The sequence below is a fragment of the Peromyscus maniculatus genome, chromosome 12 (genome assembly GCF_049852395.1).
Source record: "Peromyscus maniculatus bairdii isolate BWxNUB_F1_BW_parent chromosome 12, HU_Pman_BW_mat_3.1, whole genome shotgun sequence".
NCBI lineage: Eukaryota > Metazoa > Chordata > Mammalia > Rodentia > Cricetidae > Peromyscus > Peromyscus maniculatus.
Window position 1 is genome coordinate 74041144 of NC_134863.1, and position 24828 is coordinate 74065971.

Below are 24828 nucleotides of genomic sequence, written 5' to 3' on the forward strand. Positions count from 1 at the left end.
AGTCGCTCTTGATAACTAAATATTTACTTCTTTGGTTTTAAGGATCATCTTTAGGTCCTGCACTTCTCTTACTTCCGTTTACTTAAAAGATTGCTTGCAAATGAAATTAAAAAAAAAAAACATTTAGTACATGGTCACTGAGATTGAACTTGTTTAAACAGGAAGTTCTTAATCTAATCTTAAAACTTTTAAGTTACTGTAAATTTTTAAGTGTTCTAACACATCTACTTGCTTCAGCTCTTCTCCTCAGACTCCATTTTTTAAAACGTGTGCCTAATAACTCTTGATATCAAGACAAAATGTTGGATTCCACATCAGTATTTCACCAACAGATGTTGGGAACAGTCTCGGTTGTCTTCTTTCTGGACCAAGTTTTTCTTTACTTTTTCAGAATAAAGTAAGTAGGAAAACGAACAAAAAAATTGTTATGTAGGCCTGGTGGTTGAGGTCAATGGTTGTTTTAAAGTTGGCTACCAAACGTCTTTAATTCTTATGGATGTATTCCAAATCTACTGGCAGAAGTTCAGAAAATGAGGCAGAGATGATTATTTCCATAGCGGCGAACGGCTCCCGCTGAAGTTCCCCCTCCTCCTAATGAAACCCTTCCCTCTCTCCACCCCTCACTCTGCTAACTGAAGAATCAGAGTTCTCGTATTTTTCTGTCACTCATCTAAGATAAGCTGCTGGGACTAAGAATAAATATTTACTTTGCACCCCAACAGTTTTTAAACTTCTAACGATATTAGTTAAATTAACATACTTCACCGAAAACATGATTCAAAATATGAAGTATGATAAGGGTTTTTATTTCAAAAGCAAAGTACAGGCAGTATCTTGTATAAAATTATTATAAAATTGGACAAAAATACATATTTAAATCATTAGGTATTTTTAGAGTAACTGATAATGATTGCACTAACTAATATCACAAGTTGCACAGGGTTATCAGGAGGAACGTGACACTCTGTAGAATTAACTATGAACACTACTTATAAGGCTAGACAGCAGCCCAGTGAGGCAGGGATTAGAAATTAGATAACACAGTCCTCTCTCTCACAGTCATTCAGTTGTACCAGATGTAAAGAGCAGGAGGAAAGAGAGGAGAGAAGGCATGAAGGAAGGGGAGAGAAAGAGAGATGGAGACAGAAAAAGAGGCACAGAGAGAGAAAGAGCAAGAGAGAGAGATGGGGGGGGGAGTGCAAAGCAACAGACATCCTTCTACTCTCAGACCTCTACATTCTGGCTCTTCCTATTAAGAAGACTGATTTTTTTTTTGAGAGAGAGAGAGAGAGAGAGAGAGAGAGAGAGAGAGAGAGAGAGAGAGAGAGAGAGAGAGAGAGAGAGAGAAACCACATTAAAATGTGAGAGGAAAGAAAACATGCACTTGACCTTGTGACTGCTGAGGGCTGACATTCTGCCTTTATATGTTCTGCTTGGCTTAGCCTAAGATGAAGGCAACATCGAGCAATGGAATTATTTAAATATCAGATCTCAAAAATACACCATCCTCCGCGATGGCATGGAAGAGGGACAAGGCAGTGTCCTCCTCAGCGATGCCCAGCGTTCTGGAGTGTATCACAGGCACACCTCAACAGGACAAATGGGCCATCTGGCTTTGACAACCAAAACAAAATTACTCATTGCCCTTTACTCTGCAACTGTAATTATCTAATTACTATACATTGAAGTGGCTTTTAAAGTCCCAAAGTCCAAAACCCATGTCAAAATTTGGTAGTTTTCTCAGTAGAAATGAGCTTAACAATAGAATTACTAGGAGGGAGGAAAGATTATATCAAAATATATTATATGAAAAAATTTAAATTAAAAAAATCAAGAAGACAGGAGGATTACCAAATAAATTATGTTTGAGTCAACTATTGTACATCACTTCTCCAGTTCGATCAGCTCTGGGCAAATGCCTAAAGCCTAATTCTTGAGCCTGAGTCCAAGAACTAGAGCTCTGGTTCTGAGTCACCAATACCATCTCTGAAAATCTGAAAAACCAGTAAGAAATGTCTTAAAAGCAGATTCAAAAATTGTTCACTGGTTGTTTTGACCCGGGGACAGAGGAATGGTTAGTCCACGTTTTTTCTTTATATTTATAAAATCAATGAAGTGGGAGCTAGAGAAATGGCTTAGCAGAAAGAGCAGTGGCTGCCCTGGCAGAGGTCCAGGGTTCAGTCCCCAGCACTCAGATGGTGGCTCACAATCATCTGGAAGTCCCCTTCCAAGGCATCTGATGTCCTCTTCTGGCCTCCGCCGGCACAAGGTGTCCACACAGTGCACATACTTACATATAGGCAAAATGCGCAGACAAAAAAAAAATCCCAAGCCAACAATTGCTTCAGCCTCAGATGCAAGAGCGCACTTCTGCTTCCTGCTAAACTCTGCCCACACCCATGCTTGGTGTTGTTTCAGACTTTCTGTGGCCTCTGAGTTCCACTTCTGTATCTTTTTTTTAGCAACTTCAGGGTCACTAATAACAGCTCAGGGTTCCAATATTTTCAATTTATTTAAAGCAGTTAAGACTAAAAATTGTGTTTTACAAAAATTAGCAAAAAAGTGTATTAAAAGAATTCTCTAATATCACCACACTGTCAGATTTGTAATCTCTGAATGAGCATATATTTTGCATTAGCTTTGCTAAGGTTTTCAGTATTTTTCTGAAGCAGAAGACTTATAAGGTAGAGTAAATAGAGTCATTAAGCAAGGCCCATTGTGGCCAACCTTGGCCTGGGTATCACCCAAGACCCTGGACATGGGGTAGGGAGGACCTGTCAATAAGCACATTTTTGTGAAATTATCAAGAACAGAATTTTTTCTTTTTTGTTTTCATAGTACTAGGGATTCAAGCAAGGGCCTTGTATATGCTAGGCAGGCACTATCTCACTAACCTGCATCCCTAGCTTAAGAGGGACATGTCTTTCACAGAGTATACACTTATGGGTTTCTTGTTAATGAGTTTATTTAGCTCCTCAGTATTTGACTACTGCAGGATAAAGGAAGTGGTCTCCAAGGACTCTGGCCTGATAATTCCACCATTAAAACACTGAGGCTGTTACAGGACCAGTGACTCTATGTACACACTCATGGGTTCCATCAAACCCCAGTTCTTAAAATAGAGGGTTTTATAGGTATTATTTTCCAAGTCTCTGGTGAGATGAGGACTCACAGACTCTGAGTCTTTGTTTCACACACGTGCTACCAATTCTATTCGACTGACATAAACGCTAACAGAAGGAATCTGAAAGCCAAGGGAAACCTCCCTGCTTATTGTTGCTCCAGGTTTCCTTTGATTAGTGTTCAGGAAGCCAAGAGAATAAGGACCATTTATTCCAAAGGGCAGACATGGAAACAATGGTCTGGCAGCGTCATCTGACTGCCATGTTTGTGATTGGCAGGCGAGGATGACTCACATTTAGCTACCCTCATTTCTTGTAAATCCAAGGATTATAATTTCCTTTTTCTTTTGGTAAAGGCGGCTCTCTAATTTACTCTAATTCCTACACCCCTAACTGTGACCTCACACAAAACATACGGTAGCTTGGGTCAGTCACCAAACAGATTTTAAAAATGGCTCGGTGAGTATCCGTACACATTTGCATCCCTGGGACCTTTGGATCTGGGTCCTCAAACAGTCACAGGACATCAGGATAGTGTGTGCAACTAGATGAAGTTCCAATTTTTGAAGTTCACTCAAATCAAATATTAAAAGACAAAGTTTTTTTTGACCAAATGTAGAATGTGAAAGTCTACTTGTCATAATTCAGGTGAAATGGCTGTTTAAGATGCGCATGACTGGATTTGTGATAGAATCAAAAGGACAATTTAAAATCTGGAAGATTCTGGCCTCAGCACTGTACTTCATGATGAGGCAATAAAAGAACTCATTTCATGTCTATTTTAGAATGAAGAACTGAATAGGTTTCTACCATCATCATTGTTATCAGTTTTTATATATTTTATTAATTATTACCTCCTATCAAAATTATAGCACAAAACAAATCCAAGTTGATAGGATGAGTACTGTCTATAAAACACAACCCAAATCTATTATAGACCAAAATGAAACTTTTGTAGTGTGTGTGTGTGTGTGTGTGTGTGTGTGTGTGTGTGTTCTTTCCTTTTACCATGAGGTTTTAGGGATCAAACTCAGCTCACCAGTATATATACACATACGTACATAGGACATGAAGTTGTGAGGGGGAGGGATGTGTTTTCGCCATACAAGGGGAGTTAGAGGGGCGTGAAGGAAGATGGAATGAAGATGAATGATCATATTTCATTTTATATGCATATGCAATCTTTTTAATGTATGCAATTCTTAAGAATAAATAAAGCTCCTAATTAAAAATGAAAGAGTTAATGAATAAATAAAAGTTTTAAACTTTCGAATACATGCATGTGAAATTTATGAGAGAGTAAGTACAACTCATGAATAAAGTTGTTATTTTCCATAGAACTTTTAGTGATCTTTGGAATTTCAAAAAATATCTTTCAAAAGAAGTTTTAGTAAGTAGAAAATTGGAATTGACAAAAAGGAAAAATATTCACATTCCTATTTTGAGTCATGAAACCTAGCTCCCAAACCTTCCAGTCTCAGATTTGAAGTGTCCCTGGGTAAATGGAAACCTTCGATTCAGCTGAAGAAAATAAACACTCTCAGTAGGCGTGTGGTGTTTAGAGAGTTCAAAGCTAGGACAATGTGAAGGGAGCAAAGATTATCTCTTCCTCTTTTGCTCAGATTTCCCCTTAACTGGTTTCCAGAGAATATTAGTCTTTATTGTTTTGTCTGAAAATCACAAGCCTTGTCGGTGGTCATAATCAAGAGCTGCTGGGGGACACTAATTCACATGTTTCAAAGTGTCCTTTGAAAGTTTCGAAACCTTTCAAGTTTGGAATTGTAATTATTACAGCTGTATCCAGAGATTTTTATCATTAAATGTAGGATGACACAAGAAGGCCTGACTTTTTGCTAAGCTCACCTGTGAGAACCTGGTTTAGCTGTAGTCTTGACCCATCCTCTGCTCTCCAAAAGAACAGGCTCTGTCTTCGAACTCTAGAGAATAAAACTGGGGAAGGAGAAAAGAGGGTAGAAAGAGCAGCTCTGGAGAAGGGAGAGGCGAGCAGATTCAGAGGAACATCGGAGGGAAGGAAACAGCTTGCATGGGAAGGAGGTATATGGGAGAAGCAGGAAGGAGATTTGAAGAGATTCCCTGGACCTTCTTCATGGTTCTTGACATACAGGTTTTTTTTTGAAGTGACGCTTTGGTGGCCCCGACTCCTCTCTGTCACTGAGCCCAGTGGCCTGATCCTTCCACACCCATCTGCATCTCTGATCCTCAGTGACAAAGATCAATGGAGGTCCACATTCTCCCCCCACACCAGCTTACCAGTTTCCATGGTGGAAACAGTTGCAATTTAGAATCAAAACCTGAATTGAACAACTAGATACTTAAGTTCTGCAGAAATTGGGGAACTTTAATTTGCAATGAGACATGCCACCATGCTTCAAAGAGAGATAAAAAGGGAAATAAAAATTTCTCCTGAATGTCTGTGTTCCTTAGGTGTGAGAAGGAAACACCCACAGATAAACAAGCCAAAGAGAAGATGTCATCTCACATGATTTTTTCTCCTTCCCAGATATATAATAAATTCTCTCATCATTATAAAATTTTGATTTCGAAAGAACTTTAAAATCCTTGAGCTCACAATTATCTGTTCTCCTTAAGTCTATTGGTATATGTCTATACCTGGTTCTTAAACTAGCCTGACTGGAGCAGGGTTTTACAACCACGAGTGGTTTTCACACCACACTTTCAAGGCACATTTATCCATTTATGTCTACAGTTTTAGATGTCAGGACATGGGCAGGGTGCTACCTTCATCTAGTGGGTAGAAGCCAGAGATGGTATAACTGCATGACTGTGTACAGGACAGTATCATGTAAGAAACTACCTGACCCCCAAAGGTCATAGTATCAGTATTGAGAAACCATGGTCAAGGGCCTTCTAAGGTTCCCATGGTGTCCTTTTTTACCAAGCACAGTCTCTTCACTTCTACCTTCCTGTGTGATCAGAGCCAGTCCTTTGCCTTCATCAATACCAACTTCTCTTCTCCCCAGTCCTGCCTTCAATAGAACAAAGGACTTTTCCACATGACATCTGTATTAATTGGCAGTCCTTGTTCATAGTTCAACTTGAAAGAAATGGGGCACTGTGCCTAGTACAGTACAGTACAGTATAATACAGAAGAGGATAGATAGTACAGTATAAGTAACCACGTGGGATTTGGGTACTGTAGTAGTTACGTTTGCATAACTGTAACCAAGATACCTGAGAAAAACCTTAAGGTGGGAACTTTTTTTTTTTTTTTTTTTTGGCTCATAGTTTCATGCTTGGTTGGCCTAATGAGCTTGGGAAGAACATCATGGCAGCATGATGATTGGGTGAATGACCTTCTTCACCCCATGGTAGACAGGAAGCAGAAAGCAGGAGACAGGAAAGGGCCAAGGTCAAGTTAGCTCCAATACCCCACCCCAGTGACTTACTTCCTGCAGCTAGGTCACAACTTGTAAAGTTTCCAGAACCTCCCCAAATAAAACCATGAGCTATCCTGGGGGAAGATTTCATATTCAAGCCATAACCACAGATAATTCTTATAAGAGTTAGATGAGCACATACTTAGGAGGCACTGGGGATGCGGCCTGACATCTAAGTACTTAATATGCGTTGAGCATCATTATTATTTTTTGCTTTGATACCGAGATCCGTGTTGACCAACTCACTTCCTCTTCTACCACAAGTCTGGGAAGCAGGGGTAATGGTGGTTTCTCTCAAATGCTTGCCTAAGTTATTGCTTTTTTCCCACGTCTGTCCTGCCCAGTGTTTCTTCTACAGTGATGAGGCAAGATGTGCCTGTTTCACTCTTGCTTGATTTGAGGTATTTATATACCCTCTTGAAACAAGGAACACTGATGAGTGTAAGAGCAAAGAGGACCAATACTCAAAGCGCCGTCGTGGGTGGCAGAATTCTCGGACTGCATTGGTGTGAAGACAGGTGAATGCTGGGAAAAGTATCAGATTCTGGCATGACTGACCCTGCGCATTGCGATGCCTTTCACGGACATGAAATTTGTAGAAACAAAAGGAAGTTCTCAACCAAGCTGCTGTGTTGCTTTTGCCCATGAATTTGTGGTGGAAGGAGAAAAAGGAGAGACAGGGGTCTAGAAGAAAGGGAGGCTTGTAGGTTTCATCTCAAAAGAGACATCAGAACTAGTAATAAGTATTTGTTTGGTTTTTGATTTTTGTTTTTGCAAAAAATGGTAATTAATTAAAAGACTACATAAAAACAAGACAGTTGAATCTTTGAGAAGCTATCTCTGGATGGATGGATGGATGGATATGTGGGTAGGTGGGTGGATGAGTGGTCAGGTGGATGGATAGGTGGATAGATATGTGTTGGGGGCAGGTGGATAGATGGACAGATATGTGGGTGGTTGGATGAATGGATGGAAGGGTGCATAGATAGGACATTGCATAATAAGGTAAATTAAGGGCATACTTGTTTTCAGAGGTTCTGAGGAGAGTGCACTTCCTGCTATAGATTCTTCTTGGGAAATACTAAAAGCCCAAACCACCATAAAGAAAATGAAAGTGATGTGTGTGGTATGGTTTCCCTATTTTGATGTTTTATGTTCTGTGTTATGAATTGTGTAACAATTGTTACTCAGTTTATGTTGGCTTTGTTGAATGTTGTGTCCCACTCAAACATTTGAAAAACAAACTTCCATATTAATTATGTATCTGTTTTACTCTTTCAGATCATAAGGCAAATGGATTTTCTGCATCAAAAGACCACCATCAAGAAGTTACAGTAATAGAGTACCACGGTATGGCATCTTACAGGTTTAACTGGATTGATTAGTTAACGTACTGTGTTTCTATGTAAGATCTTCTGCCCACTCCACACTGTGTGTGTGTGTGTGTGTGTGTGTGTGTGTGTGTGTGTGTGTGTGTGTGTGTGTGTTGAGAGAGGGCATGCAGGGTGGGAGGACAACTTTGTGGAGTCAGTTCTCTCCTTCCACCTTATGTGGATTCCCAGGGATCAAACTCAGGTCTCCCGGCTTTTGTGGTCAGCCTTTTAACTGCTGAGCCGTTGAACTCGCTGCCTGCTCACACCTCATTTGTCTCCTTTGGTGGTCTGTTTGGTTCTTGTGATGCCATTTATCATCAGCCATGATGCTGGTAGTGGGTGCCATTTATCATGTACTTAGAGCTTCTGTAGTAGTCACTCTGGTAGCCACCTTATAGCCAGTCAGGTTTTGGTCCGTTCTTCTGAAGAGGAACTTTTGGCCTCAGGCATCCTGGTTTCAAAGATGAACAAGATAACGTTGGGGTAGAAGTTCCATTAGGTCACCTCGGCAGTACAAGATTAGGGTGGTATAACAAAAAGCACTCAGATAATTCAGTGAAGGCCTTTAAGTTGTAACATGATTAAGCTAATAAGACCCACTTCATGGCCGGTCAATTTCAAATGAGGGAAGGTGGCTAAGAGGTATAAATGCCTGAAAGTGAGTTGGACTCTCTAGAGTGTGTGCAGGAGGCTAAACAGAGCTGGCATCATGCCAGAAGGGAGGCTGGAAAGCAGAGAGTGCGCACAGCGGGAGAGGATGACCTCAAGAGGCAAAATGAAATTCAGCTTCCCTTCTTCTACTCACTTTCCCAGAGGCACTTACCTAGCTAGGTCCAGCCAGACGCGGTGGGTGTACATGCCTCGGGTTTAATATCTCTATGAAAACGTCAAGATTACGTGCTTTATTCTTACATTACCTTTAAAACACTGGGCAAAATTAACATAACTTTAAAATCTGACACCTTAAAATGTAAACACTGCAGTGGGATTCAGTATATCCAAAATGTTCTAAAAGCACCACCCCTCCCTAGACCCAGAACATTTCCTCTACTCCAAAGTGAAATCCTTTGCCCTTCGGCTTTACTTTTTAAAGACATGCTTTATTTTTTAATATAGAAAATCCTTCTATAATTTATTGCAGTCAAAAGTTAATCTCAGGGATGAAGTTACTATGCTCAGTGAGAAATTACTTCGTGGCAAGGTCAATGCTTACCCACATACGAGGTGCTGGGTTTAATGCAGTGCAAGCACACTCAAACACACACACACACACACACACACACACACACACACACACACACACACACACACCAGTCAATTTTACTCCAGAGTAAATGTTTACTCTTTTCTCCTTTCACTTTCTTTTAGTTAGAGTGGACTTTAGTTCTATTTCATCTGTGCCCTGCTTATTCCAATTTGGCTCTTCATTAAGCAAAAATCAATCTGTAGTTTCTTCCACATTTTTTTTTCTTTTTGCAGTAACTAAAAATCTGTGACATCTTGTGATTTGTATACATGAAACACATTTCATTCAGGTTTTTTTTTCTTGTATTTCTCTGATGTCAAAAAGTTATGAATTAATCCCTGATTCTCAGGGCTGCTGGTCTGCCTCACTTCCCACGGTGCTGCCAAAAGCAGATTAAGCCCGAAATCAGGGCAGCTCTGGCAGGCTTGGACATCACATGAGCAGCTCTCTGCAGCATGCAAACCTGAAAGCTATTAATCAGAGTCTAAGAGCAACCATTTTCTTGAACAATGGTCTTTTTTTTTTTTTCAATCAAGATTAAACAGATGTTTTGACACCATAATCCACTTTAATAGAAAAGGTTGGCACCTTTTTGTGTATTAATGTGTCTTGTGTGAAGAAATATGATTCATGTCAACACTACCCAAAACAGAGGTAACATTTTAGTAGAGATTTGGGCAATGTAAATGTAGGCTTGTGATAAAATCTTGTGTGGATTTCTAGCATGTGGAGGTGAGTTTATAATTACAACTAAAGAGAATTTCCCCATGGATGAGAATAACAGGGCATTTTTGGAGCACATGCTATATGCAAGGTATAATGTGTATCAAACACACACACACACACACACACATACATATATATATAATGATATACATTATATATAATTTTGACAGGAATTACTATTTTATCATTTCACTGATATGAGTATGATGCTCCCATTCTCTCAGGCCTAATATGTGACAAAGGTCTAACTTGATGGCCTGTGCTGTGAACCTCCATGCCACCGTAATTCTGAAGCCAGATATGGAAAATTATGCCAGCTGCGAGTTTCAAATTTTGGCTGGAGAAAAGGGGGAGTTAACATCTGGGATCTTTATCCGGAAATGTTAGCCCCATAGTGCTGGCACTTTCACTATGTGTATTCATATCCCAGGACTGTCTTAACAAAATGCTACAGACTCTGAAACAATAGCCTTGTTCTCTGACAATGCTAGAGCTCAAGATCAAGGTATTGCTGCCTTAGGGCAGTGGTTCTCAACCTGTGCCCCGTGGGGTGGAACACCACTATCACAGGGGTCACCTAAGGCCATCAGAGAATGCAGATGTTTACATTATGATTCATAACATAGCAAAATTAGGGTTCTGGAGTAGCAATGAAAGTAATTTTATGGTTGGGTCACCACAACACGAGGAACTGCATTAAAGGGTGGCAGCGTTAGGAAGGTTGAGAACCACTGCCTTGGGGCTCTTGGTCTGGACTTCCCTGTGCAGGACACTTTCTCAAAGAATCTTAGAACCAAGTTCCCCGTCTTCTAAATCTTTGATCAGATGTTACCTTCTGAGAGCGGTCAACTGTTCTGGACTTTGTCCCAGCAATCCCCATCTCCCCTGCTGTTTCCTCTCCCCGTCTCCACAGCTCTCACCTTCTGGGGCACTTGTTGCTTGTCGGCCTGCCTTTTCCTGCTGGATTGTCAGATCCCAAAAGCCAAGGATCCTTCCCTGCTCGCTGATTACAGCTCAAGAACAATGCTGGCCCACAGTGTTACTGAACATAATTTGAACAACTGGGTAGATCACTTCTTCACATTATATATATATTCCGTAAGAAGGAGACTAAAGTCAAATCACTAGGGAAAGTCATTGGTTACATTTTCTAAAGGATTTCCTCAAGTTTTTCCACGGGACAGTGAGGGAAGGATCGGGGGGAGGCACTCACCAAAAGGGATGTGTTTGTGTGCATGTTTAGTTAAATATATGAACAGTGTGGTGCAGTATAAACTTATCTCTTAAGATGTAGGAGGTAAGACACAGAGAAACAGTGAAAACGAGTGTGGGTGTGTGCATAATTGTTGGAAAACTCAACAAAATACGGGAAGGAAACCTATCTAAAACTCAAGACTCCGGAAGTTACCACCCTTTCTCCTTAATCAACAGAACAGAACTGTTTCCTCAGACAGGTCCCTTAGCACACATTTGTCTTTGGAGCATTGTTGTAAACACCTCTGAAAACGATCATTCGGAGCGGGGTGAATGTTTAAAGCTTTAAGCACTCTTAAAACAGCGTAGGGTTCTTTTTTTTTTTTTCCCTTGCCTTTTTTTTTTCTCTAGCCATTTTTCTACTACCTTTCATTTTAGTTCTATAAATAGAAGCACAACTGAAAATTTAGAAACACACGACAGGCTACACATAACAACAACAAGCCCTTGGTCTATCACATACCCATCAGCACTGGGTTAGTTCGCAAACAGGTGCCTGCAGACTTTTTGTCCAGGACTATGCTCTATCTATAATACGGGACTTTTTAAAACGAACATTCAATGTTCTTGTTTTAAAATAATTTATTGTTATTTATGTGCATTGATGTTCTGTCTGCATGGATGTCTGTGTGAGGGTGTTAGAGTTTGGAGTTACAGACAGTTGTAAGCTGCCATGTGGGTGCTGGGAATTGAACCTGGGTCCTCTGGAAGAGCAGTCAGTGCCCTTAATCATTGTGTCATCCCTCCAGCCCCTAACACTAAATGTTCTTAAACATCAAAATCAGACATATGGAAAAGATTTTAACCTAATTTTTTATTCAGTGAAAGATCCTCTGCTTTTTTTTTAAGCTCAAACCACATGCCTTATGGTTAAAAATATTCAGAAATATGAAGTTGGCACTCAAAGGAGCCTACTTGAAACATGCTTTTAAACTATTTATAGCTGGAGCTTCTGCTTGGCAGCTTGGAGTAGTATTGAGACGAGTGTTGGGTGACTCTCCCCCTAGTCATTTGGTTGGACAGTCAAGAGAGGTGACTCCCTCGCCATGGGCGATGGTGGCACACACCTTTAATCCCAGCACTCTGGACACAGAGCCAGGTGGAAGAAGTGACTCCCTCAGAGGTTCCAGGAATTCTTTAATGATGGAACTGTGGCAAATTTACTGTCATGAAACTGATCTTTGATACACTGAAGTCAAATTGATGTGAAGATTCATCTTTTAATAGTTAATCCAGATTGAGACAAAGTTATAGGCAGTAATTTTGCAGTAGGAACCTACAATTTATTATAGGGCTTTATTAGGTGTATATTAATGTCTTCATAGAGAGTCACAAGGGAACTGAGTGGGAATGTAGCCGGTGAGGAACTTCTGTGCATTTTTCCAGCATGCATTGGCGGGACCAAGTGTCTTTCTTAGGTACAAATGTCCAGTCCTCCCCCTTGAGCTCCCTCTTGATGCACATCATCTTCGCCTGAAATGACGTCATCTTGCCTGCATCTTCCATCAAACTTTAGAATCCTCAGATGCTGAGACTTAGACTAACAAGTAAATACTTAGTCACAGCTGCTGTTTGTTAAGCACTAACAACGTTGAGGCCTGTATGTTGTGCATATATTGCTGCTTTTGAAGACTCACAATGGTGTGAGCTACTATTCCATTTCAGGGATGGCCACTCAGATTCCAGAGCTAGGATTATGTCATATAATTATTACAGAGAAGATCGGCTATGCTCCCAATTCATCTTTGGGTGAAGCCAACATGGTATCTGTTGATGTGATGTATTGGTGTCTCTGTGTGTGGCTGGGTGGAGATGAATGGATGGATGGAAATGAAAAAAAAAAATTGAAGTAATTTAAAAATTGTTTTAAAGTTTTTTAAATTAAGTAAGGTGTAAGCTCATAGGAACAATTAGAAAACTTATTTTCCCTATTGTTTCTAGAGGCTATTTTAGCTTGTAAAACCCCAAAGAAGACTACTTCGTCCAGATTGGAGTGGAAGAAACTGGGACAGGGTGTCTCCTTGGTCTACTATCAACAGGCTCTCCAAGGTAAGAAACTGGAGACTGAAGAGGTCAGAGTGAGAAGACACCACGTACAGCTCATTTAATTTACAAATGGGAACAGGACATGACTGATTACTGAAAATGTGTTTCTGTAAGTGTGAGATGAAATGAACAGTGTCTGAGACCTAAAATACAACAGTCATAAAAACCAGATAGCAAAAGTAGGTGAATTCCACCGAGGCCTGGGACCCTTGGTTACTTAACACAAAATACAATTATTTTTGCTGGCCTAGTAAATCAAACTGTTAGAGAGGAGAAAATCACTGGCCTGAAATTGGGCTGTGCATGATCGTGCATGCCTTTAATCTTGGCACTCTAGAAGCAGAGGCAGGGAGAGCTCTGTGAGTTTATGGCTAAGCAGGATAGCCAGGACTACAAAGGGAGACCCTGTCTCAAAAACAAAACAAAACAAGCAAATGAAAAGATGAGACTGGGCCAGGCGGCGGTGGCACACACCTTTAATCCCAGCACTCAGGAGGCAGAGCCAGGTGGATCTCTGTGAGTTCCAAGCCAGCCTGGTCTACAGAGTGAGATCCTGGACAGGCACCAAAAACTACTGTCTCGTAAAACAAAACAAAAATAAAAGAAAAGATGAGACTGGAAAGTCTACCACTGAGAAGCCTGGAAAGTTGGGATGTGAGGATGGACTGTTAGTTACAATAGGAGCCTGGAGAGTTGGAATGCATAGACTGTTAGTTACAATAACTGTTAGCAAGTACTTTTCATTTGTTGTACATGTCTTTCACGCTCTACTCTTCCTTCGGATTATATAATTTATTATTAAATAAAATATGATAATGGTGGGTGTGCTATAGCATTAGTTTGTATGCTGGTAACTTCTCTGTTGCTGTCATAAAATTCTCTGACAAAGGCAACTTAAGGACGAAAGGGCTTACTTTGGCTTACTGTCCCAGAGGGATAGAGTCTATCGTAGCAGGAAGGCATGGCAGCTGGATCAGGAAGCTTGCTGATGACATTTTTATCCATACACAGGAAGCAAAGAAGTACAAAAGGAAGTGAGGTGAAGCTAATCAAGACAATGCTTTTATGATCCTTGCCACCTACCTCTTTTTCTCTGTTATTACCGCAATGAGCATATATAAAGTTACTGTTCTGACCAGTTAAATCAGACTCTTCAATTTTGAAAGCAGAAACAGATGCGAGACAGGTGGCAAGGCAGGCATTGAGTTGAGTTCTTTAAAGGCAAACATGGTGCCAAATGTAATGGTATACACCTTTAATCCCTGCACTCAGGAAGCAGAGGTGTGTAGGTCTCTGTGAGTTTAAGACAAACCTGGTCTACATAGAGAGTTTCAGGTCAGCCAAGGCTATATAGAGAGACCCTGGAGAGAGAGAGGGCAGTATGTGAAACTTAATAGTCTTTAGTAGTCTAAAAATGCCCCCCAAAATGCATAAAATGCACATGTAACTTCAATGTTTAAATTTAAGTTTTACCAGGAAAACAAATGCTTTAGTTTTGAATGAAGTAGCTTGAGGAAGACACTCCATAGAAAGCTGCTTGCATTGCTTCTAACACTATTGTCTTTTTCCTTCCAAAAGGTGACTTTAAAGATCGAGCTGAGATGATAGATTTCAACATACGAATCAAAAACGTTACAAGAAATGATGCTGGAAAGTATCGCTGTGAAGTCAGCGCTCCATCTGAGCAAGGCCAGAACCTGCAGGAAGACACAGTCACTCTAGAAGTCTTGGGTAATGCCCATGCACGCATGTGTAACTGCCGTCAGCTGTCCCAGCCTCAGCCCCAGCCCTGGGGGTGAGACACAAACCCAGAGTCCCAGCCAGTACCGCCATATTCTGCAAGCACCTTCCCAGAAGGACCCAGGCTATTTCCATCAGACCACTAGCTGCTGGAATCACTGTTTCCTCAGCTCTCTCTGTTTAAGACTGAACTAGCCTGCAATGGTTTTGCTCTGTACCACGAACATTCTGTTTTTGTTTGTTTTTCAGTATCCTAGATAGTGTCCCATAAGTTGATGGAAAGCCAACAGAAGAAACAGCAATTGTAGGCCAGCAGAAAAATCAGAAAGTGTTTGGTTCAAGAGAATTGGCATTTATTTGGTAGCTAGCAGATGTAAAGTGCTTTCACACAGTATTTTACTTAATCTTCACTACAAAACCAATTGTTACAAATGAGGAAATAGAAGTTCAATTCTTTGCTCAGTGCCATAAAATTAGAACATGTTCCAACCAAGATTTGGATGCAGATGAGGTTGATTCCAAGGCTGCTATGATTAACCAGCAGAAGAATGATTGGTAGATAAAACAGTTCACAACAGCAGTAGGCAGAACCATCTTTTCTATGATGTTAGCATAAGAAGCCAAGAAAAACAACCTCTTCTCTTTAAAAAATGTTATTCAGAGTCTTTCTGAAGCAGTATTATTTTTCAACTTTTTGACTAAGGCCAAGTATAAAATCCAGTGACACGCTGGTATAAAGTGTAATTCAGAGAACCTTGCAGCAGATTCAGTTGGTATAATCACTTTCTATTCTACATAGTGAATTATCATACATTAGCTTAAGAGAATAGTCCTTCATCAGCTTCTGGTTCTATGGATGAAAGGTCCAGGAGCAAGGCTCGGTCTACTCAGTGTTCCACAAGGCTGAAATGAAAGTTTTACATGGGCTCAACTCCTTTCTCCAGGCTCTGGGGAAAATCTGTTTCCAAGCTCCTCCTTGGTGTCGGCAGATTTTTACTTCCTTATGATTGTAGGCCTGAGATCCTAGACCATGCTCCCTATCATCTAGAGTCACACTCATTTCTTAGAGGCTGTGCATTTTCCTGTCACCTCACCCTTTTCATCTTCAGTACAGCAGAGGCATGCTTGATCCTTCTTGTACTTTGAATTGCCAGCATTTCCTTTAGTAATTAACCAGAATAAACCCTGCATTTAAAAGGTCCATGCTGGGGACTGGAGAATGGGCCACCAGTGGTTAAGAGAACTTGTTGCTCCTACAGATGACCCTGGTTGGTCCACATTAATTTTGCAGCATCCAGATGGGAAATGACAAACCTATTACTCCAGGTCCTGAAGATCTGCTACCCTCTTCTGGCCTTCATGGGCATTGCATGCACTTGATACACATAAATACATACAGGCAAAACACCCATACCCATTAAATATAAATAAGTAAATCTTCAAAAGGTCCATGTTGTGGCCAGATCCACCTTTCTATATTACAAACAATAGATTTGGAATCTTTTTTTCTTTTTTCTTGGTTTTTTTTTTGGGGGGGGGGGTTCTCTGTGTAGTTTTGGTGCCTGTCCTGAATCTAGCTCTGTAGACCACGCTGGCCTCGAACTCACAGAGATCTATCTGGCTCTGCCTCCCGAATGCTGGGATTAAAGGTGTGAGCCACCACCGCCCAGCCACTTTTTTTTTTTTTCAAAATAGGGTTTGTTGTAGCTCTGGCTGTCTTGGAACTTACCTTGTAGACTAGGCTGGCCTCAAACTCACAGAGATCCACCTGCCTCTGCCTCCTAAGTGCTAGAATCAAAGGCATGTACAATCACCACCCCCTGGTAATTTGGAATCTTAATGACATTTGCCAAATTTCTTCACAGTACTTTTATATTTTAAATATCTGAGAGACCATGTATATATACTGAAGATGGGGGTCTTCTGGGACTGTCTTGGATTCTGCCTACCATTGTCAGCCCTGAGTTTTCCAGGAGACTATGGACAGTTACCTACTAAATTTTGTTTTACTTCAAGTCCCTAAGACCCACTTTCTCCAATGAGATCCCACTTCTTTTTTTAAGTTTAAAAAAAGCATTTTATAATAAAATAAGGTGTAATAAGATAAAAGACCCCACTTCTTAAAGTTTTCAAAACCTCTCCTAAAGGACCGCCAGCTGGAGAGCAACTGTTCAAATACATGAGTCCATGGGGGTCACTTCATGGTCAGATCTTATCATTCTGCCCCTGGTCCCCATAAACTTGTGGATATTTAGTAAGGGGAAGTGCATACAGTCTAACTTCAGAAATCACTGGTCTCATGGCCCGAACCCTGTTCTAAAGTCTGACGTCTTAAATCATTCAAAGCAATCGCTTAATCATGAACTCCTATAAAATAACAAAATACAGTGTTTCACAATGAACATCCCCATTCTGAAAGGGAATAATGGAGGCATAGTAAGGAAAGGCAGGGCTAAAGCCAGACCAAGACAGAATGAAAAGTACCGAAGTCTGCGGCTCTATGTCCACTCTCTGGGGCTCTTGGTGGGATCATCTGGGCTCAATGACCTTTGTAGCTGTTGCTCACTGTTACCTGAGGCACAGGTGGCTTCTCTTTGGGGATAGCTCCATTTGGTGCTGGAATGTTTTCTCAGTGAAGGTCCAGTGCTTCTGACAATCCTAATATCCTGGGGTCTCACTACAGCTTGGACTAGACCCTTACAGTTTCACATGCAGCCCACACAAGAGCTCCATGCAAAGAATCTGACACTGTTCCACAGCTGTTGCAACAGCTTTCTGGGATCTCAGTACACTTGCCTTTCTCTTGAACCAGAATGCCTGAAAACAAGCAAACAAACCAACCAGCAGCATTGAAATAATTCCTAGTACTGTAGCCTGCTCCAGATGCGTCTTGACCCTCTTGGACCACAGTGTAGCAGCCTCTGTGTGCATTTGCTACTGAACTCAGGCAGAACTCTTCGATTGATGTCTGTTTTACAGAATGACACCTACAAGGCTGTTTTCAGGAATGCTTCTTCTTCAGGAATTTGAATTGTTACACCATGGAGCTCTTCTTGATGAGTGGGTTTTCCTCTCACGGCACCCTTTCTTCCTTGGTGGTGCCAATATGTTTAACAATTACAGCTGCTTTGTCTGAACTCACCTTGCCCTCTGCCTGCAATTTAAACATTTCTGTGCACCTTTCCTTGTTATAAATGTCTCTTGCACATCCTTCTCCTTTCTCCTTGTAAATCTGACAAAGGCAGTGAAGAGTTACCATGCAGTGCTTGCAGCCTATGCAGTCGTGACATTTCCTCAGCCAAACAACTTAGTCCACTGCCTTAAAATTCAGCCTCAACCCAGTTTTCAGGACACTGGCAGAGAGGAGCCAGATCCATTGTCTCAATGTCATAGTAATGGCCTCTAATCCAATTTCTGATACAAGTCAAGTTCTTCATCCTGTCTCTGAGCAAGCACAGTCTTTACTGTTCACCCTTCTATTGGCATTCTTATCTTCCACAACCCACCAAAATAAACCATTAACTTCTGTTTATAGCATTATATGGCTTCTCTACCACTCCAAACTCTATTGCAGTCCTGCAAACTAGTTCCTAAGGCTTATGAACTGTGTGGTCAGAGTCCCAGCAATGTTTCCACTTCTTATTATTAGTTACTTCTCTCATTTCTGTGACCACCTACATGACAAGGAACAACTTAAAGAAGGCTCGTGTTTTGAACGGCCGTAAGTCCAGCATGGTAGAGAAGTCATTGAGATGGGACCAGCTCATCTGGGGCAGTGGGAGCATGAGGTTGCTTGTTCACATCTTGGCAGACCAGAGAGCAGCGGGACCTGAAGCAGAATGAGGGTATGAATCTCAAGGCCAGTCTTCAGTGACACACTTCCTCACAAGTGGTTCTCAACATTCCTATTACCACCAGCAGCTGTGGGCCAAGTTTTCAAACACACGAACCAGCCCATGGAGGGTATTTCATATTCAAACCCTAACATCTTACTTTATGAAATGAAGAGACTCAGAAAAATACAGGTCTGGCATCTTCAATACATGACTTTCTAAGTTCAAGTGTATTGACAACTACTTGATAGTAGGTGAGGAAAAAGTGAACAAATGAAGCATACATGAAATTTTAATAGGATATAGGCATGGCTATTATCACTTTGGCCAAAACTAATGCATATAACTCTCCTGGCAGCAAGAAGAGTAAAAAGTGTGGTGTATTGTATGCCCAAGAAAAAGGAAATATGTCTAGTGAATAGTGATCCATCTGTAACTCAGGTGTCCCCTCAATATAGACTACTACAACTCATGTTCAGCTAATGAATAATGTATGCTATTTGGCTTCCATTGTCCAGTGGCTCCTGCAGTTCCTTCATGTGAAGTACCCACGTCTGTTCTGAGTGGAAGTGTTGTAGAGTTACGGTGTCAAGATAAAGAAGGAAACCCGGCTCCTGAATACACATGGTTTAAAGATGGCACCAGTTTGCTGGGAAATCAAAAGCTTGGCAAACACAATAGCTCATACACAATGAACACAAAATCTGGAATTCTGGTAAGGTCATTTCCGGTATTAAACTACTAACTGTCATTGCGATGAAATGGTTATTAGAACTTAAACTGATACAGAACAGCAGATCAATATCATTACTTACTAAGTGGGGAGAGGGGGTGGTAGCAGGAATGAGAATAGTACATGTACTAACAAATGAGGGAACAGACTATCATGGGAAGTGGGAAAACGGTACAGGGAACCAGGGAGCTAAGCATATAAGGTGTGACCAGGAACTGGGGCAGGCCAAACAGGCAGTGCTCCATAGCTACCTCTCTGGCCCGGAAAATCACTGACCTCAGTCTCAATTTATACTACTGAGGAAATGCATGAAAAACTCAGCTGGGGATACCTGGACCTCAGCACTAACATGGAAACAGGGACCACAGGAAAACCATGTTAGGATGTCGGAGTCATTAAACTTCCCCATGGCTCCAGATCCATCACTCCAATCTCCGTGACTTACATCTCTAGTACCATACACTTAGTTCAGATTTTCTGATTGTTTCCACCTTTCCGAGAGATAACTGAGAAGGCTCTATAAATAAGCTGCTCAAACTTAATGACATTTTTATGAAGTAGTTTTACTTTCTCATCTGTGACTTTTCAGAGTAGATGTGGGACCCCCCCCCAAAAAAAAAAAACAAAAACAAAAAACCCAACAACAACAACAAAACCAGGTCATTTAATCTGAAGCCATTTGTTTCCAATCAAGATAATATCACATTAGGTTTTAAATGGTTTGCTTCCAGCAATGCAAAATCACTACCACAACTATTATGAAAAACACTCTTATAGGTAATATTAAAAATAGCCTTAAGAATTTTGAAACAAAGGTATATTGTTTGCTTTGATTCTTTCTACTAGTACAGTGTCATTTAAAAACCAGATCTTCTGATGCCCGCGAAAGCACATGAATTCTGTAGCTAAACGAAAGAAGAAGGAGTAGAGGATGCTGCCCTCAGAATAAGGCCGTGCTCTAGCATTTCCCACAGTCATCGGGAGCAGTCAGCAGGTCCGAGTGATTTTGCACTGTGAAACTGTGCACAAAAGCTGCCGTCACACTCGGCTATATTTACTCTTCAGATTTCTTTTCTGAGTGGGTGATAAAAGCCCTGAGACAGGTCTGAAATGCTAGGATCCACTCCCCTCAGGGAACCTCAGCCCTTGGGGTATCTGGTAAGGACACCTTATGCCCACAGGCTTCTTAAACTGGAGTGGGTTCTTCCCCCTTCCCTACAGCCCACCCCCCACTTGGTTTTTTCCTTCTTTTTTTTTTTTCCTTTTTCCAGAAACTCCTCAAGGTTATAAAACTACTGGTACAAATTATAAAGCCTTTTATACCAAATTCTTACTTCTTATCACTTGGCAGGGAGAAGTAGTGAGGGTTGAACTTCTATCTCTTCAGAATTTCCAAATATTCTGGAATTGCTATAATTTACAATCCCATAAACATCAGTTGAGGTTTCCTGGGCCCAGAGCTACTTCCGAGTCATAGCTCTGACTCTTTGGAGAAAGTACTTATGATTTGCTCTTGCAGTGAATTCACTGTGACTGAGAAAGTGCACTAGTCCTTTTCACTAGGGAGGCCTTTCTTTATGAATGGTACTTCCCAGAAACTAGAGATCCTGAGGTGGCATGTACCTGTGATGCTGGCCACTTGAAGTCTGCAGAGGGAGGATCAAGAATTTGAGACCAGCCTGGGCAAGATAGTGGCACACAGGTAAGGGGAGGAATGGAGGGAAAGAGAGAGACAGATTTCCTCAGATAGACTTGTCTTTTTCTGTCAAATTAAGCAGGCCTTGCTGTTTACTTCTCAAGGTCCTGACAGATTCTGGTAGATACATACACAAGAAAAACACAAAGTTTTGAGTCATTACAAAGGGCAGACCCACTTGATGACAAAATTCAAAGGACATTACTTATTTTAGGAGTCTACTCACAGATTTACAGTTTAAAGGTCTATTTCTTTTTCCCTGTACAAATAGCAATTTAACATGATTTCCAAGATGGACAGTGGGGAATATTACTGCGAAGCCCGTAATTCTGTCGGACACCGCAGGTGTCCTGGGAAAAGAATGCAAGTAGGTAAGCATGGAGTATTGAGAAGTACTGGTGGGTGAGTAGAGTGTGGAATATTCGATGGTTAAGGGAGCATGGGGAGGGAAAGGGGTGAGTGATTTGAAGGACAAGTTGGAAGAAATGTAAAGTGTGCTTAATATAAAAAAGCAGCATTGTTTTCAGTCTATCTTCTAATCAAGGCAAGACGATTTAGCTTCTACATAATGTTTTTTAATTTTTCAAATGACTGTTTTAAAATATGCAGTCTTTCGAATCACAGCCAAGCGTGCTATAGGATGTGTTGCTGGGGACCCACCTAAACTGCTGCCACCAGCCTGCCACACACTTCCGTCTTTACAGTGGCAGAGTCTTTCTTCATAGGGTTACACTGAAATAATGCAGCAGTGCCCCTGTTCTGTGAGCATTTGTGTTAGCCACGTGGGTCATTAAGCCCTGGATGATGGCTGTGTCAATGCCCTGAAACACTAAGCTTATACTAAATGCAGGATAGGTTTGCCAAGACACACGGAATAGTTATGAATCGATATGGTTCAGGCTGTAGCTACAATGCATTATATTTGACAAAATGACTTTTAGAATCCAAGAAAATGACAGCTTATGAATCTTTCCTAGGAAATATGAGTCTCAGAGCATAACCTCCACCCCCACCCCCACCCCCACCCCCAGGGATTAAACCCAGGGCATGAGTGGATGTCGGAGAAGGGTTTCAGGAATTGAGCTCAGGTGCACAGTACATGGCAAGTGCCTTTACCCACTGTGCCATCTTGCCAGTCCTAACATTTAAGATTTTAGCGAAGCTTGGTTCTCTGAATATTTTCAGTAAGTTTTGAGCCATGTCTTGAAATTAACTTAGTTAAATAGGCTGCAAAAGCATACAGGTCTGCTTACTATTGCTACCAAGGGGAGCTTTTATGACTCTGTTGGATTTAATGATGGCATGTGTCCAACAATTCAAACATGCATTATTTCACATTCCAGATGTTCTCAACATAAGTGGCATCATAGCAGCTGTAGTAGTTGTGGCCTTCGTGATTTCTGTATGTGGCCTTAGTATATGCTATGCTCAGAGAAAAGGCTACTTTTCAAGTAAGTTGAATTTATCCTTCTCAGATATGTGATTTCCTATTAATATAGAGATTTCTTTTTAAGGTATACTGTTTTTCCTATGAAGTTCTACCTACTCTGGAGAGTATTTTTTACTGCTATTGTATGATAGATAATGTTCACAATAACATGCATAAGGGTTGTGATACACCTTGGCAACTAGAGTCGAGCTGGGGTGAGATGGAGAATGCTTCCTTTTCAAAAAATTCTAGGCAATTCCATGGAATGTGTGAGAATCATCCTTGGAATATAACAGCACAAAGACATCCAATGTAGACAAATGTTTGTAATGTATTAACATATGTGTGAGATCTTTATATTATTTTAAGTTGGAATTGTGTCTTTCTGGATAAACATTGATTTCTAATTTTATAACCACCAGTGAAATGTTTCAGTATAGAACGGTGGGTTTTTGAATGTCTAACTTAGTACAACTATAAAGAACACTGACAATGAAAACTAGAAACCTAGTTGGGCATGGGGGTGTATACCTGGGATCCCATTACTGGAGGGCAGGGTAGAGTCGTGAGCATGGGGGTGAATACCTGGGATCCCAGTACTGGAGAGCAGGATAGTCATGAGAATAAACAGTTTGAGGCCAACCTGGGCTATATAGTGAGATCCTATTTAAAAAAAAAGAAATGACATAACAAAACCAACAAGCACACATAGACCCTACTGAACTAGAGATGCTTCCGGACAAGGTTTTAGTTCCTCATGGTTAGAACTCTTGCAACTTGAAAACACATTTGACCATGCAATTAGTTTGATATACATTTTTGAGATTTGAACATATTTTATTCTCTTAATGTATTCCTTCTGTCCCTGTGTTTAAATTTATGGAAACTCAAGAGCTTCCACTTGCTGCATTGACAGAAGGCTATGAAGTTGAATTTTTAAATGAAACAATAAATTATAACATGAATGAATTTTAGGTCCATTGCTTAATAATGGATATTAGTTTTAGAATTTAGATTGAAAATTATTCATATCAAAACAAAACAAAATCAAAAGGAGTTGCTGATAACATAAGTAAATCTTATACATCAGAAATGTTTCCATGAAAACTGATTCAAGGTAATTCTTTATGCTTAGCTGCTGCTGGGCATGGAGCTCACACATGTAATTACAACATTCACAAGGCTAAGGAAATAAGATTGTAAGTTCAAGGCCAACCTGGTCTACAAAGTAAGACTCTGTGTCAAGGGAAAAAAAAAGGAACAAACTGTCCTGTGAATGAGAACTCAGTCTAGCTTAGTCTAGCCTACTTTGTGAATAGAATCCAGCTGTGTCCCCCTGCTGGTCAATAGTGAAAGTATAAACAAAATTATTATTCAAAATTCTTGTCATTTTACCTAATGAGGAAAAAAAAAAACCTGATGATTTTTAAATGAGGAGTCAGTAAAGATACCTTTCTTAAAATACTGAGAGTTGACATGAAGATGAGTTCATTAGCTAAGATTATTACTTCCATTTATTTATGGTAGAAAACCTGTCCAGGGGAACTGTATTTTTGAACTCGTGTTTGGGATCAGCATCAGCAAACTATAACCTCTGGCCACATCCAGTTTATATCTGTTTTTCCTTTCCTTCTACTTTTTTTTTCTGGTACGGGAAAAAAGACCTAGGGCTCTCTACAGGCTGGACTCCTGCTCTGCCATGAGCAACATGGCCAGCTTCCCTTTTACCTTTCCACTGTGTTGCCCAAGTTGGCCTTGAACTTATGATCCCCCTGCCTTAGTTTCCTAAGTATCTGGGATTGCAGGTTTGCACCACCAGGCCCAGCTCCCTACCTCATTTTCTGGGGTCTGTAAGGTAATTTTTACAGAGGCAAACTTGAAATTACTACCTTGAGACCACATTTCAAAGAAATGTTAGCCCTACACCAAAAGAATTCCATTATTTTAATGAATAAGCTGATGAGATGATGATTATATTTTAAATTTTGATAACATTTTTGGAATTTTGTTTTCTTCTTGATTATAAAACCAACTAAAGTATCCTTGATTTTAGTCCTGAGCCCTCAAAGCCCAGCCATTTGTTGTCCGTATGCCCTTTGATAGGAAATTTTCATTTAGAAGGTACAAATATTGTAGGTGAGACTCAAGTGAGTCAAGCCAAAGTCATTGTAGATGGATCTGCATATTAATTCCTGCACTAATGATATATAC

At 40.6% G+C, this 24828-nt stretch overlaps 1 protein-coding gene across 1 annotated transcript in view; it reads left to right on the forward strand.

The window, feature by feature from the left end:
* Nucleotides 1–24828, forward strand: part of Jam2 (junctional adhesion molecule 2) — a 50119-nt gene that overhangs the window by 20386 nt on the left and 4905 nt on the right. Inside the window, exons 2-7 of the mRNA XM_006996466.4 lie at nt 7823–7891; nt 13082–13189; nt 14765–14917; nt 19278–19474; nt 21460–21559; nt 22532–22639. Of these exons, the coding sequence (XP_006996528.2) occupies nt 7823–7891; nt 13082–13189; nt 14765–14917; nt 19278–19474; nt 21460–21559; nt 22532–22639 (735 nt within the window). The remainder of the gene's footprint in view (nt 1–7822; nt 7892–13081; nt 13190–14764; nt 14918–19277; nt 19475–21459; nt 21560–22531; nt 22640–24828) is intronic.